This window comes from Brachyhypopomus gauderio, unplaced genomic scaffold (genome assembly GCF_052324685.1).
Source record: "Brachyhypopomus gauderio isolate BG-103 unplaced genomic scaffold, BGAUD_0.2 sc95, whole genome shotgun sequence".
Taxonomy (NCBI): domain Eukaryota; kingdom Metazoa; phylum Chordata; class Actinopteri; order Gymnotiformes; family Hypopomidae; genus Brachyhypopomus; species Brachyhypopomus gauderio.
Genome location: NW_027506916.1, coordinates 291,938 through 308,416, shown reverse-complemented (window position 1 = coordinate 308,416; position 16,479 = coordinate 291,938). Strand labels below are relative to the sequence as shown.

The following is a 16,479-nucleotide window of genomic DNA, read 5'->3' as shown; positions in this document are numbered from 1 at the left end:
ATACATACTACATCATGTACTAGACTACCCCTCTATACATACTACATCATGTACTAGACTACCCCTCTATACATACTACATCATGTACTAGACTACCCCTCTATACATACCACATCATGTACTAGACTACCCCTCTATACATACTACATCATGTACTAGACTACCCCTCTATACATACTACATCATGTACTAGACTACCTCTCTATACATACTACATCATGTACTAGACTACCCCTCTATACATACTACATCATGTACTAGACTACCCCTCTATACATACCACATCATGTACTAGACTACCCCTCTATACATACTACATCATGTATTAGACTACCCCTCTATACATACTACATCATGTACTAGATTACCCCTCTATACATACTACATCATGTACTAGACTACCCCTCTATACATACTACATCATGTACTAGACTACCCCTCTATACACACTACATCATGTACTAGACTACCCCTCTATACATACTACATCATGTACTAGACTACCCCTCTATACATACTACATCATGTACTAGACTACCCCTCTATACATACTACATCATGTACTAGACTACCCCTCTATACATACTACATCATGTACTAGACTACCCCTCTATACATACTACATCATGTACTAGACTACCCCTCTATACATACTACATCATGTACTAGACTACCCCTCTATACACACTACATCATGTACTAGACTACCCCTCTATACATACTACACATGTACTAGACTACCCCTCTATACACACTACATCATGTACTAGACTACCCCTCTATACATACTACACATGTACTAGACTACCCCTTGGTGGGTGGCTATCCACCTCAGAACAGAAAGAGACCATCATCAATATGGTCAGAGCAAATACTGTAACAGTAACATCCATTCAGTGAGTCTACCAGGACTGGGCCAGTGACTCTTGGTTCCTACAACACTGTGTACATCATCACCTTCTTCAACACAGAGCACAACACACTCATTCTCCATCACCAGGGGGATGAACCAGAACAGTCCAGGTTTGTTGTCGTCTGGCACAACATAAGTTTGCACCGGGCTGCTCAAGTACAAACTGGTTCACTGAACAGCCATGATTTGTTGTGATTCATCTCCACCAAACTCTCCATTGTTGTTGAGTTCTTTTTGGCATGGAGGTGGTCGCCAACCCCCCCAGTGCAAATACATTCAGCAGGTGATGGAGGAGGATTGAGGTTATTTTGTCTTTTTGTTTATCTTTTTTGTTGATTTTGTTGTTCATGTGTTTACAGTATATACAACATGTGTTGTTGTAGTGTTCATGCTAAACCAAAAACAACCTTCCCCTTGTAATTGTGATTTACTTTATGGTGTAAATGTACTGAATATGCAGAAATAACCTCAATATTTGTGAATATTCATGTATATGTGAGACCTCTGACAGACCTTCACAACAGACTACAAACTGAACACACATGGTAGTAGTGTTTTCCATTTGTCACTTCAGTGTGTAGTCACATATATGAAAGGCTAATCATCTGCTATTTGTGTGTAGCGTTTAGATGCAATAATATGGTTTTGGCAAGAGTTGCAAGAGTTTTGGTTGAAGTGTGTGCTTTTCCCAAAAGTGTGAGATGTTTTGACTGTTGTGTGTGTAGCATTGGCTGCTGTGTGTTAAGTTTCGACAAAAGAGACATTGGGAAATTGGGTCTTAGCGTCTGCAAAAAACTGTAATTGTTGACACTCCAATCAGGAGCACTATAAAAAGCCATGGGCGAGTGCCTCTTTCTCTTACAACAACAATGGAGGCCGTAGCAGAGAGAGGAAGAGGAAGAAGGAGGGTGAGAATGAGAGGGGGGGGGGAGAATGAGAGCTGGTAATAAAATCAGAGGAACCTTAGTTGATCATGTCATCAACCATGGGCTCACAATGCAGGAAGCTGAACAGATGCAGCCCAACTTGAGCCGTTTTACTGTTGCCACCGTCGTCTGGACGTTTAGACTGGAGCACAGGTGTAACCAAAATGTCTTTCACACGGTGTAGCATAACTCATGTCATAATGTATCAGTTGGGTGACACCTGTTTACTTCATGATTGGCATATAATTTTTTTCCTAAAGGACTGAGAGACGCAACCATGGTGGGGGAAGAGGCCACATGATCACCGGGGTACAGGAAGCTGCCACTGTAAACTTGATTTTTGAAAAAATGAAATCCAAAATCATTGGATTTCACATTCTGAAACAAAACTAAATCAGACTGAAACAACTTTATAAAGTACCTTTTGAAAATCTGTACGTTGTCGTATGGCAGAATGTGATCTTTCATCATCCCAGACCAAAACTGGTTTGCTGACCACCCACAGTTTCCTGCACAATACTGCCCACCATACTCACCATTTCTGAATTCTATAGCGTTCTTTTCGGCATGGCGGTGGAAGGTGTGTGTCCGGCAGCCCTATGTGTGTATTCCTTCAGTGCAGACAATGGAAGGTCATGATATGAAACTGATGTGATTTGGGGATGGATAAGGCACTCAAGGCGCTTCTCCCCTCCATGTCTGGTAAGGGAAGATATTGCCTGTGATATGGATGAGGTGTTATTTTTTTTGCCTAATTAATTGCCTAATTTTTGCTGCCTACATTTTTTCTGTTTACTGTTCTTTACTGTTCTTTTTTGTGAGCAATTTTTTGTTTATTCTAAAGTAAATATATCTGATGTGCTGTTGCCCTGTCCTGTTGGGGGGGGGGGGGTACTTTACTTTACATGAGAGTACTTTACATAATGCCCAAAAGTGTGTAGTTGGTTAGACAAAAATCTGGTAATATGCATGTCGTGTGTGCCACTTGGTGCAAAAGTTTGATTTTGACAATGCTATATGCTGTTTTGTTTTGCAGGCTATAGGAGGTATTTTGCAGTTTGGGTGTGTGGTTTTGTGAATTGAGTTTAGCACCACACTACTTTGCAAAATTATGTTTCAGCAATTGGAAAAAAACTGTAAAAACAACTACGTGTTCCACATGGAGCTGAACTCCCCGCATTCGGACACATGATCTCTTGTAAATATTTCTGGGACCCTTCGTGACCCGGTAGTGTCGTTTTCTCTGGGCTACTGGACACACCCCAAACCCCTTCCCTGACAGCTGACCCCTGGGGAATTAATCACAGCGCCTCAAGGAGGGCGTGCGAGACTTGGCATCAGGATTTGACATTCATTCTCTTAAGACGTGCAGAGGTTCTCGTAGATTCTTTGATCTGATAACAAAACACATCAGTACAGCTGCAGGAAGAGTTGCCAAGGTCAACACAAGGCGAAGCACATATTATGAAAAGCATTCCAGACCTGACAGAGGAGCGTCGTAATACAAAGCTAAACATAAGTCATCATGAAACCTAGCACAGAAAAAAAACAGACAGTACTGGTTGGTGTGCGTGCGTGCGAGCGTGCGCGCGCGCGGACTTGTGTGCGCGGGCATAATTGCAAGCAATGCTTTTGTTTTCCATAATAAAAAAAAAAACCGCGGTTACTGGATTTGACATTCAAGCATCAAACTGATATAAAACGTATGAAGCGGTTTTTTTTTTCAGACTTGTCAAAAACGTCTGAGTTTATAAACGTCTCCAGGTTTCGACGGGGATCTTATACACAGCAACGCATGATCGCGCGAAGTTTGGCGCTCTGATGGTGACCCGCGTGCGCGGTGACTCTGACAACACGCGGGTTGCGCTTTAGACGCGTTACCTCCGCGTGCATTTTGGGACTGATCCACATGCTCTCGCAACGCTGCAACGCGCGTTATTGTCTGCAGATGTTTCCAGCAGCTTGTCTGTATTCCTCGACCGCGGATTCTAAGCGTAAGCTCCACGTTGCTGCTTGGTCTCGTGGTTGAAAACATGCGAGCTCTAAGGTTCGTCGCTGACCTCTGTACAGCTGCAGGTGGATCTGACTTGTTTTATTTCCGTGGTCACGCCGCTGCTCCACGGCAGTGAACGCCTGTGTGATGGTCCAAGCACGTCTACTTCTCGTCTTCGCTCTAACGGGGCCGGTCAACATCTTTCTTCTGTGTGGGTACGTTTGAACTTATGCTTGAAATATTAATATCATGGCATAATGCATCTATACTCGCCTGTCTCTGTGTTAGAAACGCCTAGCTAATACATACAATAAGCCTTCATTAGACACAGGGCCTAAGTGCTTTTGTGTGTCTTACTCAACATTGGTCAGGCTGCGAGCAGAGGCTTGCTACAAACCAGATGTTAGTTCAAAGTGGCATGGTGTGAGTTCTGAACGTGCACACCCATGTATCTGTCTGTCTATTGACCGTGCACACCATGGACGAAATTTTGATTTCATAGGTGAGGGGGACACAAATGGCTTGAGAACTGGGGCACGGGGTTTACCAAAACCGACTTTTGCAGGGAAAAAAGTGCAGGGGACACCCATGCATCTGTCTGTCAACTGACTTCCTTATCGTATGCAATAAAAACCAGAAAAACTCGAGAGAGGAACAGAGGCAGAAAGCAACTGATGTGCAAGGATGTAACAGCTAACCTCAAACACTGTGTGATAATCTGCATGACAGTTCACCCCACAGTTCACACACCGTGTGTGTGTGAGCACTGCTCAACCCCCTAACACTGCTCCATGTGGCATACAGGCGCACTGTGGCAGGCAGCCCCCTCCTCCTCACTGACCCCAACAGCATCTGCCAGAGGGCCAAACCCCCCCGCCTGTACGCCACCATGTGCCACAGCCAGCCTGAGATTGTGCAGGAAGTGGCGAGAGGCGCCCGACTGGGAGCTCGGGAGTGCCAGCACCAGTTTCACCACCAGCGTTGGAACTGCACAAGCCATGGGCGGAGCCTAGGGAAGCTGCTGCTGCAAGGTGGGGGTGTGTCTTCACTAAAGACGTGGGTGTGTCTTCACTAAAGGTGGGGGTGTGTCTTCACTAAAGATGTGGGTGTGTCTTCACTAAAGGTGGGGGTGTGTCTTCACTAAAGACGTGGGTGTGTCTTCACTAAAGGTGGGGGTGTGTCTTCACTAAAGACGTGGGTGTGTCTTCACTAAAGGTGGGGTGTGTCTTCACTAAAGGTGGGGGTGTGTCTTCACTAAAGACGTGGGTTTGTCTTCACTAAAGGTGGGGGTGTGTCTTCACTAAAGACGTGGGTGTGTCTTCACTAAAGGTGGGGTGTGTCTTCACTAAAGGTGGGGGTGTGTCTTCACTAAAGGTGGGGGTGTGTCTTCACTAAAGACGTGGGTGTGTCTTCACTAAAGGTGGGGGTGTGTCTTCACTAAAGACGTGGGTGTGTCTTCACTAAAGGTGGGGGTGTGTCCACTAAAGGTGGGGGTGTGTCTTCACTAAAGACGTGGGTGTGTCTTCACTAAAGACGTGGGTGTGTCTTCACTAAAGACGGGGTGTGTCTTCACTAAAGACGGGGTGTGTCTTCACTAAAGGTGGGGGTGTGTCTTCACTAAAGACGTGGGGGTGTGTCTTCACTAAAGGTGTGGGTGTGTCTTCACTAAAGACGTGGGTGTGTCTTCACTAAAGGCGTGGGTGTGTCTTCACTAAAGTTGGGGGTGTGTCTTCACTAAAGGTGTGGGCGTGTCTTCACTAAAGGCATGGGTCACTCATTCATTCAAAATTTCTATATAATGCTCAGAGAGGAAAAATCTACAGCATTTACCACTATTGTGACACTACTCTTGAACCACTTATATGTAATACTACAAGCTTGTATGAGCAAGTTTGTGTGTTCATCACTGTGTGACACAGGCATTGTGTGCTAAATTTTTGTTTGATAAATTCTTGCAAGTGGAACTCTCTGTCAGTCTTACAGCAAAATGTATTATTTCTTGGACAAACAATCAGCTCAGCTAAGCAGCACCTGGCAGGTCTGTATGGGTGGATCTGTGTCAGCAGGTCTGTACATGTAGGTCTGTATAAGTAGATCTGTGTCAGCAGGTCTGTATGGGCAGATCTGTGTCAGCAGGTCTGTATGAGCATGTCTGTATGAGTAGATCTGTGTCAGCAGGTCTGTACAGGTAGGTCTGTATAAGTAGATCTGTGTCAGCAGGTCTGTATGGGCATGTCTGTATGAGTAGATCTGTCAGCAGGTCTGTACAGGTAGGTCTGTATAAGAAGATCTGTGTCAGCAAGTCTGTATGAGTAGATCTGTGTTAGCATGTCTGTACAGGTAGGTCTGTGTAAGTAGATCTGTGTCAGCAGGTCTGTATGGGCAGGTCTGTATGAGTAGATGAGTAGAGGAATTATGGCTGATAAAGAGAAATATGGATGTACTGTGGAAATTGGGGGTTGAAAGTGGGTCTTCTGGGATGCCAGAATGTAAACCTGTGTTTTGCCATGTAACCCCTTCTGAACACATCAAAAGGAAAAATGCTTATTGAAAGTTTGTTTCATAGTTGTTTTACATGGCTGGCTGATAGCATGTAATATCGCATTAATCTTACATAGAAGACATTGATATAATAAATAATCACCTTTGATATATAGTCAATTAAAATCTTTCATGTTCTTCTCAGATATTCGTGAGACAGCATTTGTCAACAGCATCACAGCTGCAGGTGTGCTGTATGCAGTGACGCAGGCCTGCAGCCAGGGGGAGCTGCTGCAGTGTGGCTGTGTGACCCCTAGGAGGTCTCCTGAAGGGCCCCGTGAGCAGGGCGACCTCCCCGCACACCAGGACCAGCGCTGGGAGTGGGGGGGGTGCGGGGATGACGTCGACTTCGGCCACGACGTGTCCCGCCAGTTCGTGGACAGCAGGAGGCGGAAAGGCAAGAGTGACATCAGGACCCTGACTGACCTGCACAACAAGGAAGCGGGACGTCTGGTACGGACGTGTGCGTGTGATTGGCTGTGATTGGGCAGTTACAGAGGGGCAGAGATGGACGTGTTGATCCTGGACTTTATTATTGTATGTGGGGCAGATCACAGTGGCACAGTGAGGGTTATAATGAAATACAATTACACCGTCCTGCTGCCTACTGCTCCTAGTTTCACTCAGACCCTGATAGTGTCTGATAGTGTCTGATAGTGTCTGATAGGCTCTGATAGTGTCTGATAGGCTCTGATAGTGTCTGAGAATGTGTCTGACTTACAGTGTCTGATAGTCTTACTGATAGTGTCTGCCAAATAGTGTCTGCCAGTATCTGATAGTGTCTGACTGATCATTCTCACAATATAAAAAGAAATTAATAGTTGCACAACTGTCCTATAATTATTTTCAAGCCTGTACAAGATAAACTTCACATAATAATAGAAGCAATATTCTCAGTATGTTTAATTTATTCAAACAAACATTCTCCAATTCACATGAACACATACATACACATATGATGTATGTGTGTGTATGATCTTGTGTGTGTGTATGTGTGTATATGATCGTGTGTGTATGATCGTGTGTGTGTGATTGTGTGTGTGTGATTGTGTGTGTATGATTGTGTGTGTGTGATTGTGTGTGTGTGTGTATGATCATGTATGTATGATCGTGTGTGTGATTGTGTGTGTGTGTGCGTGTGTGTAAGATCATGTGTGTGTGTGCGTGTGTGTGTGTGTGTGTGTGTATGTGTGTATATATGTGTGTGTGTGTGTGTATGTGTGTATGTGTTTGTATATATGTGTGTGTGTGTGTGTATGTGTGTATGTGTTTGTATATATGTGTGTATGTGTGTGTGTGTGTGTGTGTGTGTGTGTATGTGTGTATATATGTGTGTGTGTGTGTGTGTGTGTGTGTGTGTGTATGTGTGTATGTGTTTGTATATATGTGTGTATGTGTGTGTGTGTGTATGTGTGTATGTGTTTGTATATATGTGTGTATGTGTGTGTGTGTGTGTATGTGTGTATATATGTGTGTGTGTGTGTGTGTGTGTGTGTGTGTGTGTGTGTGTGTGTGTGTGTGTGTGTATGATCGTGTGTGTGTGTGTGTATATATGTGTGTGTGTGTGTGTGTGTACAGGTAGTGAAGGCTCACATGCGTACTGAGTGCAGATGTCATGGTTTGTCCGGCTCCTGTACGCTGCGTAGCTGCTGGAGGAAGTTGCCGCTGTTCCGTCATGTTGGTGATCACCTGATGCGCAGCTTCTACACGGCCGTGCGCGTGATGGGCAGTAATGACGGCAAATCCCTCGTCCCTCTGGACCCTGATGTCCCACCCCCACACACCCACAGCCTCATCTACTCCGATGAATCCCCGAACTTCTGTGTGGCCGATCGCAGGGCGGGCTCGGAAGGCACACGGGGGCGGGTGTGCAGCAGCATGGAGGCGGGGCCGTCCTGTGATTGGCTGTGCTGTGACAGAGGGCTCATTGCGCACACACTTGTGTATGAGCAGAACTGCCAATGCCAGTTCCACTGGTGCTGTGTGGTTCAGTGTCAGAGGTGCACTGTGCGAAAAGATGTTGGCATCTGCCTTTAGACTCTTTAGAGAGTGTCTCAGCCTTTAGACTCAGAATGTCTCAGCCTTTATAGACAGAATGTCTCAGCCTTTAGACTCTTTAGAGAGTGTCTCAGCCTTTAGACTCAGAATGTCTCAGCCTTTAGACTCAGAGTCTCTCAGCCTTTAGAGACAGAGTCTCTCAGCCTTTAGACTCGGAGTGTCTCAGCCTTTAGACTCAGAATGTCTCAGCCTTTAGACTCAGAATGTCTCAGCCTTTAGAGACAGAGTCTCTCAGCCTTTAGAGACAGAGTCTCTCAGCCTTTAGACTCGGAGTCTCTCAGCCTTTAGACTCGGAGTGTCTCAGCCTTTAGACTCAGAGTGTCTCAGCCTTTAGACTCAGAATGTCTCAGCCTTTAGACTCAGAGTCTCTCAGCCTTTAGAGACAGAGTCTCTCAGCCTTTAGACTCGGAGTGTCTCAGCCTTTAGACTCAGAGTCTCTCAGCCTTTAGAGACAGAATGTCTCAGCCTTTAGAGACAGAATGTCTCAGCCTTTAGACTCAGAGTGTCTCAGCCTTCAAACACAGAATGTCTCAGCCTTTAGACAGAATATCTCAGCCTCTAGACTCAAGAGTGTCTCAGCCTTTAGTTAACCTGCCTCTATATAAATTCAACCGTCGTTATTAATCAATGCAATGGAAACATTATCTAACACAAAAACCTCCCCGTGGTTTTTCGACCATGGAAAGACTGTCCTATCATTAATGTGCCCTCCCAGAGTGCTATGGACCTTTTCTTTGCAACAATGTTTGTAGTTGCTTTTATTTCTTTTCTGGCTTCTACTAGCGTTAAGATTATGCAATACTGCCATCTGCTGGTCGAGTACTGTAATTATGTGAAAATTTATGTTTTGTAGATACCTGTTCAGTTTCTATTTCTGTACAGAAAAAAAAATATATAAATTCTTTAAAAAGACAAAAATACCATTACAGTTATTTTTACGTTAGTAATTTGACTTTATTAAAGAAGTACAAATATGATTAAAGAATGTCATGGCAGGTTCTTTTAACAGTCTGGTTCCTGAAAGCTTTTGGTAGCGCTGTCTGAGGCGCTGTCCGTGGTACTGAAACACAAACTGACAACTGCTAGTTTGTTTGGAGAGCTGAATCAATGAATCAATGTTTGTTCAGGGAGCACTGTCCATGGTCCTGAACCAATCAGTTTTTGTACAACAGGTTATAACGTCATATTCAGTTCAACAGTTACCAGACTCTTCAAAGTGTCCTAGAGGAACAAAGACATGCATATGCAGTGAATAATGTTCTGAAAACTAAAGCTGCGCATACACCACAACATATATACACAACATATAAATAAGAAAATTGACGCCTGACATTTACAGATTTTTGCAATTGCTAAGACACAAAAAGTGGTCCTTATAGCACAATTTCTGAAACAACTAACCCATGTAGCCTATCTATTGACCGGGTGTGCCAAACCTTAAGCACATTCTCTGCCTTACACTCATTTAGAAATGCTAAAACACACTTTTTGCAAAACTTTAAACACAGTTCTTCACATAAGACACAACATTCAAAACTGAAAACCATGTGTTTCTTTTAGAAAACACTGCCACACAACTGCTACACTCACATACCAAAATACCATACACAGTTCTCACATGTTACAACACTTCTAGCTCATTTTTACAAATTGTTATCAGAACTTGATCCCTATAAAGAGGCCACAAGTTGCAAATCTTGGTTTGCACAACAATGGAGGCTAATACTTCACAGAGAGGTAGAGGACGAGGAAGAGGAAGAACACAAACAACCATTACGGATGAGATCCAGGCCACTTTGGTTGACCATGGAGGCCATCGTGAACATTGTCATATCAAACAACAGTATACCTTTACGACAACTACAACAGCACATCATTACTGACAACATCACTTTCAGCAACATTCAATCAGTGAGCCTATCTGCACTGGGCCGACTCCTGAGAAGACATCAAGTGCATATGAAGCAGCTATACAGGGAACCATTTCAGCACAACTCTGACAGTGTGAAGGAACTGCACTATGAATATGTGCAAGTATGCTCTGCTATCCTCTTACTTATACTTTACTCCAGTGTCCTGTGCCACACAATGTTGAGTATGATATATGCCCATTTCATTCGGTCAAATACAGTACTGTAATACTGTAATGTTTGGTTTCAGAGAGTAATGGAGCTAGATGTTGCAGCAGTGGAACACAAGTTCCTTTATATTGATGAAGCTTCAACCTTGCCAAAACAAGACGCAGAGGAAGAAACGTCATAGGACACCGTGCCATAGTCAGTGTCCCTGCAGCATGGTGGGAACATCACAATGTTTGCAGCCATTTGCCACAATGGTGTTGTCCATCATCATGCTACTTTTGGTCCTTACAACACTGCTCACATCATCACCTTTCTCAACACACTACACAACATACTCATTCCACATCACCAGGGAGATGGACAAGAACAGACCAGGTACGTTGTCATCTGGGACAACGTAAGTTTCCACCGTGCTACACAAGTACGACATTGGTTCACCGAACATCCACAGTTTGATGTGCTTCACCTCCCACCATACTCACCTTTCCTCAACCCTATTGTTTATGAATGTGCATAAAAACCTCTGTATTTGTGAACTATGATATACTTTTGGAACAGACTATACACTGAACATTTAAAAAACACATGGTAGTAGTGTTTTCTATTTATCACATAAGTGTGTAGTCACATATAAGGAAGGCTAATCATCTGATATTTGTGTGTAGCGTTTAGATGCAAAAATATGGTTTTGGCAAGAGTGGCAAGAGTTTTGGTTGAAGTGTGTGCTTTTTCCAAAAGTGTGAGATGTTTTGCCTGTTGTGTGTGTAGCATTGGCTTCTGTGTGTTAAGTTTCGACAAAAGAGACACAGTTTCAGAAATTGTGTCTTAGCAACTGCAAAAAACTGTAAGTATGTTAAAGTGACTTGTTCAAGATGACCACTAGGTGGAGTAATTGCACGACTCTATAATTCCTGGCACTTATCTGACTTCAGAGGATAGAACAGGAGAATATAAGTGGCATATCGTTGCACCTTGCTTAATGATAAACAGGAAGTAGGTTGGAATTAAACATATATTGACTAAAGGGTTCATACGTTGGCTACTTTTCTGCTTTTATTTTTATTTTTTTATTTTATGACTCAAATTTTATTGGTTTTCCATAAAGAAAATGATACAACAATTCCAGATTCATATAACATAAACATTAGTATTATTAAACTTTCTGGATTCCCCATAGAGTGTGCTAGCACAATAATTAAATTATTTTCATTGGGGAAAAAAAGGGGAAAAAAAGAGAAAAAATAAAAAATAATAATAATAAAAAATCACAATAACACTCTACCAATAATCATAAATCTACAAATATAAATTAAATCAAGATTGCCCTACCACCAAAAACCTTTAAGTTATGATATCTTTACAGTGTAATCTGATCAACAAACTAAGTTTAAGCTGGAGATGCCATTAACATGCGAAAGATAATGGGACCACTCCTCAACTTTATTCACCAATCTGTAAGATAATCTTTCTAGGGCAGCAAGTTTACCCAAGGATCTATACCAATGAGTTAAAGAAGGAACTCCCACCAGCAGCTTCCTCCCCAACATAACAGCTGTCTGCACCCATTGTGATAGGGAGGAGGGCAAATGGACCAATGACGACGACTCCCCAAGAATATAGAGCTTGCTGCAAAAAGAAAAATTCTGGCCAACTATTTTTTCTAGAACTTCATGAATTAATGACCAGTACTCTTGAATTTTTGAACACTCCCAAAGCACGTGTACTAATGTGTCCCTATCCTCCTGACATTTCCAACACACCAGGGTATCCGACAAGCCAGCCTGTACAATCTATATGGTGTCCAGTATATTTTATGTAAAATCTTAAATTGCACCATTCTCATTCTTAGTTCCCTTGACATTTTTTTCCCATTCCTAAGAATCAAATTCCATTCCTCATCAGTAAAATTGAGTTTTAAATCTGTTCCCAGGATTTCTAGAGATACATGTTATTGGAGTCCATGGTTGTCAACAACATTTTATAATAGGCAGATACTTCATGCCCTTGACCAAACATATTTTAATCTCCTCCAGTTTAGTGCAAGTTGCAGGAATAGAAGTGGGGGAACCAAAAGTTTTCACCAATAAATGTCGTAATTGTAAAAATTTCCAAAAGTCTTCTCTGGATAATTTAAATTCCAACACCAGTGTTTCAAAGGATAATGAACCATTCTTATAAGTCGCCTATTACACATATCCCTACATAGGCTACTTTTCTGCTTTAAATAGTTTCCTTTCCTCTATTTTATATCCAAAGATTTTATTAAAGCTGCAAATCCTAGAAATTGTTCATTTTAATTTTCCCCTAATTCTCTATATCGATTCAATTTATCTCCTAATTCTGTCTCTCTCTGCATAAAGTTGAGATGAATGTGAAGTGACTTCTGTATATATATATATATATATATATATATATATATATATATATATATATATATATATATATATTACAATTTATTTAAAAATTCATGCTCTTGTGCATGTTTGATGTAATCCTGTACATCTAATGTTTATATACACTTTCCTTTTACTGGTTAAAACCCAAAAATAAAAAACAGAAGCCTGCAACTGAAGGTCCAAACTATAAACATGATCAGATAAGAACTAGCTAGACGGTTCTTTATACGTGTTTTGTGTGGCCGAACAGTTTGTCAATCATGGTGCATCGTCCAGCGATTGGACGACTGGAGACGCTTATAAGTCTACACCGTACGTGGTTTTGCCCGGCTACAAATCTGAGGTCCTGCCCATTCCTCGCGCTTCGCAAGGCTGCGCGCACAGTGGGATGCAGAAGGAGTGGCGGAGCGCGCGCATGAATGTTGCAGGCTCATATATTTTATAGGTATCGTAACCTCTTCAATTGAACAGCTATTTTTTTCTCCTCGCTGTCTATGTCCTGGTCCAGTGAACCGTAAATGGACGTGAATCTCTGACTTTGAAGTCGCACCTCCCCGGGGACGTCTGCGGGATATAAGGCGAGACATCACATTCCGAAAGGCCGCTGGGTGTTGGTCATCAACCGCAAAGATGGGTACGGTGCTCTCCATCTCTCCCACCTCCAGGAAAGGAGGCATTCTCGACGAGAAGACGGAGGGTGGACACGGCGCGAGCAATAAGGCAGAGAAAAGTCTAAAACGTCATTCGGTTCTTATATCTGCCCTCACGTGGAAGAGACTCGTGGCCGCGTCGGCTAAAAAAAAGGGAGCCAAGAAAGTGAACCCGAACCCGCCCTCGTGCCAGAACCGCGTGGACCAGCTCAACACGGAAAACCTCAAAAAATCTCAGTCAGGTTCCGAGCGTAAAAAGCCTGGACCGCTAGCGGTTCCGGTGCCGACCGTTCCTGATAAAAGCGTTCGCTCCAGTCAAACTCAGAACGGCTCACAGAGTGGTAAGCAGCTCCTTTCGGTCCAGGGGCAGCCGAACAGCCGTTCTGTCGTCTCCCCTCGACGGGTGATCGTCCAGGCATCGACCGGGGAGCTGCTCCGTTGCTTGAGTGAGTTTATGTGCCGGAGGTGCTACAAGCTCAAAGAACTGAGCCCGAACGAGATCATCCTGTGGTTCCGAAATGTCGACCGTTCTTTACTGATTCAGGGCTGGCAAGACCAAGGATTCATCACCCCCGCGAACCTCGTGTTCGTCTACCTGCTCTGCAGGGAAGCGGTGACGGAGGACATCTCCAGCGAGTACGAGCTCCAGGCCGTGTACCTCACCTGTTTGTACCTCGCATACTCCTACATGGGCAACGAGATATCGTACCCGCTGAAGCCCTTCCTGGTGGATACCAACAAGGAGGTGTTCTGGGAGCGCTCTCTGCGGATCATTGACAAGATGAGTGCCAAAATGCTGCTGATAAATTCCGACCCGCACTTCTTCACCGAGGTTTTCCAGGACCTCAAAAACGAAGGAGGCCCGAAGGACACTAACGGAAAATGGACAACTAACCTGGATCGCTAAGATTGGCTTATTTTTACGGGAGAGAGAAGTTCTCCGTTACCTCCACACCCGCTGCGAAGGGTGGATTGAATGTAAGGCCTAACGGATGAAGGCGTGAAGAGTGTTTCACGCTACTGCCGCTGAACGAAAACGGACAGCTGTCTCACCTCCAGGACAGGGGTGTCATGTTATTGTATGTGTATAATACTATCACTCTGACCCCGTGATTGTCACGAAGGGTGTTCTAGGGTTTATTCATAGTTTACGTAATGCATGCTTAAAGTATTCTAATTGTATCTTCATTGTGGCTTAAAAAACAAAACGCTTCCTGCTGCCGGGCTACAGTGCGAGCTGTTTAACGTTCGTTTGTTCGTCAGTGCTCGGATTCTTTTCGTTTAGATTTTTGAGACTAGATCCAGTGTGGTCGCCGACGCGGCGCTGTCCAAGGTGCTGGCCTACAGCAGACACTGCTCGCGCGACTCCCGTGGCGCCTGATGCTATTTGTGTGGACGCTGAATGTACTAGTTTACAACAAAACAATTCTCTACAGTCAAATGTGCCAATTGTTAAAGTATAAAACGTAATGTTTTATATTGTATATTTGAAAATATATGACTACACATACTGCACGACTCTTCTCTTTCCTTTGTGTGAGAGATAACACATTCCTAGCACCTTGCAGCTGAACTACTGTCCTTTGCTAAAATATACATCTCGACGGTTTTACTTTGTCAAACTAAGCCAGATGGAAACGGAACAAAAATCATAAATCCGGATAATTCAAATGCTACATCTTTGCTCCGTTCAGTTTTGTTCTAGTGAGGCCGGGTTTACGCATTTTAAGAAGCAACAGTGTGGGGTAGTTTGCTGGAATCTTTACGTCATTGCTTGGCAGGCAAAGTATGGTGGAGATAATTATGCGGATAAAGACAAATATATCACTGTTGCTCGTAGCTTCCGCCTGTCGATTCTCTAGCAGTACTTTCATCGTTGCTTAAGGTATTTTGTGTAGACCACTACATGCTAAATATTGCGTACGCTTCTGCTATGCCACTGAACAATCACGTTATGACGTTGTTACATGTAAAAACCTGGGTAATATGTTGAAAGGCAGTTTGTTTACTGATGACCTGAAAATGCTTTTTGTACGCGTGTGTGTGTGTGTGTGTGTGTGTGTGTGTGTGTGTGTGTGTGTGTGTGTGTGTGTGTGTGTGTGTGACAGAGGGAGGGAGAGAGCGGATCAATTTCGTGTGAACGCGCTGTACGGGCCGCTGACCGTGGTGCTGATTATTTATTTGTTCCTTTCTTTGTTTATTATCATTTAAACAATATGTAATTTACATAATTTAACAGACGATCAGCGTAGGTCAGTCTTCTTACATCATTACTAATATGCCACCTCTTTGGGTCTGTTTCATTCACAGTGTAGGTTGCCTCTTCCTGGCATATATGTTGTGTAATGAGACTGTGATTAAAGATAAACAGATTGTTCATTTAACAGCCATTGAACTGATCATTTAAGTGTTCGTTTAACAGCCTGACTAGAGTTTTGAAATTCTAATGCTCAGATTCTATTTTTCACTTGTTGTCTCTTTATCTTATTAGTGATTTAATGTCAACATGTTTCGATAACCGTCATTTAACCGTTCGCATGTGACGTCTCTCCTGGGTAGTTTTATTCCATTCTATAAAATTGTGTATGTAGCGGGGAAATATCCCCGTAGCCTACATAGCGCACTTAGTGTAGAATCCTGTCGTGACAGATTTTCCGTGCTTGATACTAAGATGGTTCTTGGACACATCAGTACGTGTAGTACGCAGAACCTGGTACTAGCAGCGTGAGCATGGCTCCAGGCTGAGTACGAAGCCGATGGCTTGAATCGAGAGAAACCCCCGAATTTGTGAATAAAACACGTGGGTCCGGAGCTCACACAGTTGATTGGCTGGAATTTGGTGCAGTCTGATAGAGGTGTCATTGTGACGGAGGGCTGCGGAACCGTCCGCACGCGCGGCCATAGGAATTCTGCGGGCGCAT

General features: G+C 43.5%; 2 protein-coding genes across 2 annotated transcripts; both read left to right on the top strand.

The window, feature by feature from the left end:
* The first annotated feature begins 3,441 nt into the window (after positions 1 to 3,441).
* Positions 3,442 to 9,344, top strand: wnt6a (wingless-type MMTV integration site family, member 6a). The gene is made up of 4 exons (XM_076992657.1): positions 3,442 to 4,047; positions 4,637 to 4,863; positions 6,519 to 6,826; positions 7,952 to 9,344. The coding sequence occupies exons 1-4, from the start codon at positions 3,980 to 3,982 to the stop codon at positions 8,408 to 8,410; spliced, it is 1,062 nt and encodes a 353-aa protein (XP_076848772.1). The 5' UTR covers positions 3,442 to 3,979; the 3' UTR covers positions 8,411 to 9,344.
* A 3,908-nt stretch (positions 9,345 to 13,252) lies between these two features.
* Positions 13,253 to 15,953, top strand: cdk5r2a (cyclin dependent kinase 5, regulatory subunit 2a (p39)). The gene has a single exon (XM_076992660.1). It carries the CDS (start codon positions 13,539 to 13,541, stop codon positions 14,463 to 14,465), a length of 927 nt encoding a protein of 308 aa, XP_076848775.1. The 5' UTR covers positions 13,253 to 13,538; the 3' UTR covers positions 14,466 to 15,953.
* Positions 15,954 to 16,479: the final 526 nt, after the last annotated feature.

Excerpts from the sequence above, each read along its gene's own strand:
- cdk5r2a (XM_076992660.1), top strand. The coding sequence starts at position 13,539 with ATGGGTACGGTGCTCTCCATCTCTCCCACCTCCAGGAAAGGAGGCATT.
- wnt6a (XM_076992657.1), top strand. The coding sequence starts at position 3,980 with ATGGTCCAAGCACGTCTACTTCTCGTCTTCGCTCTAACGGGGCCGGTC. Across the intron at positions 4,864-6,518 it reads AGGGAAGCTGCTGCTGCAAG|ATATTCGTGAGACAGCATTT; the intron begins GTGGGGGTGTGT and ends TGTTCTTCTCAG. Across the intron at positions 6,827-7,951 it reads ACAAGGAAGCGGGACGTCTG|GTAGTGAAGGCTCACATGCG; the intron begins GTACGGACGTGT and ends GTGTGTGTACAG.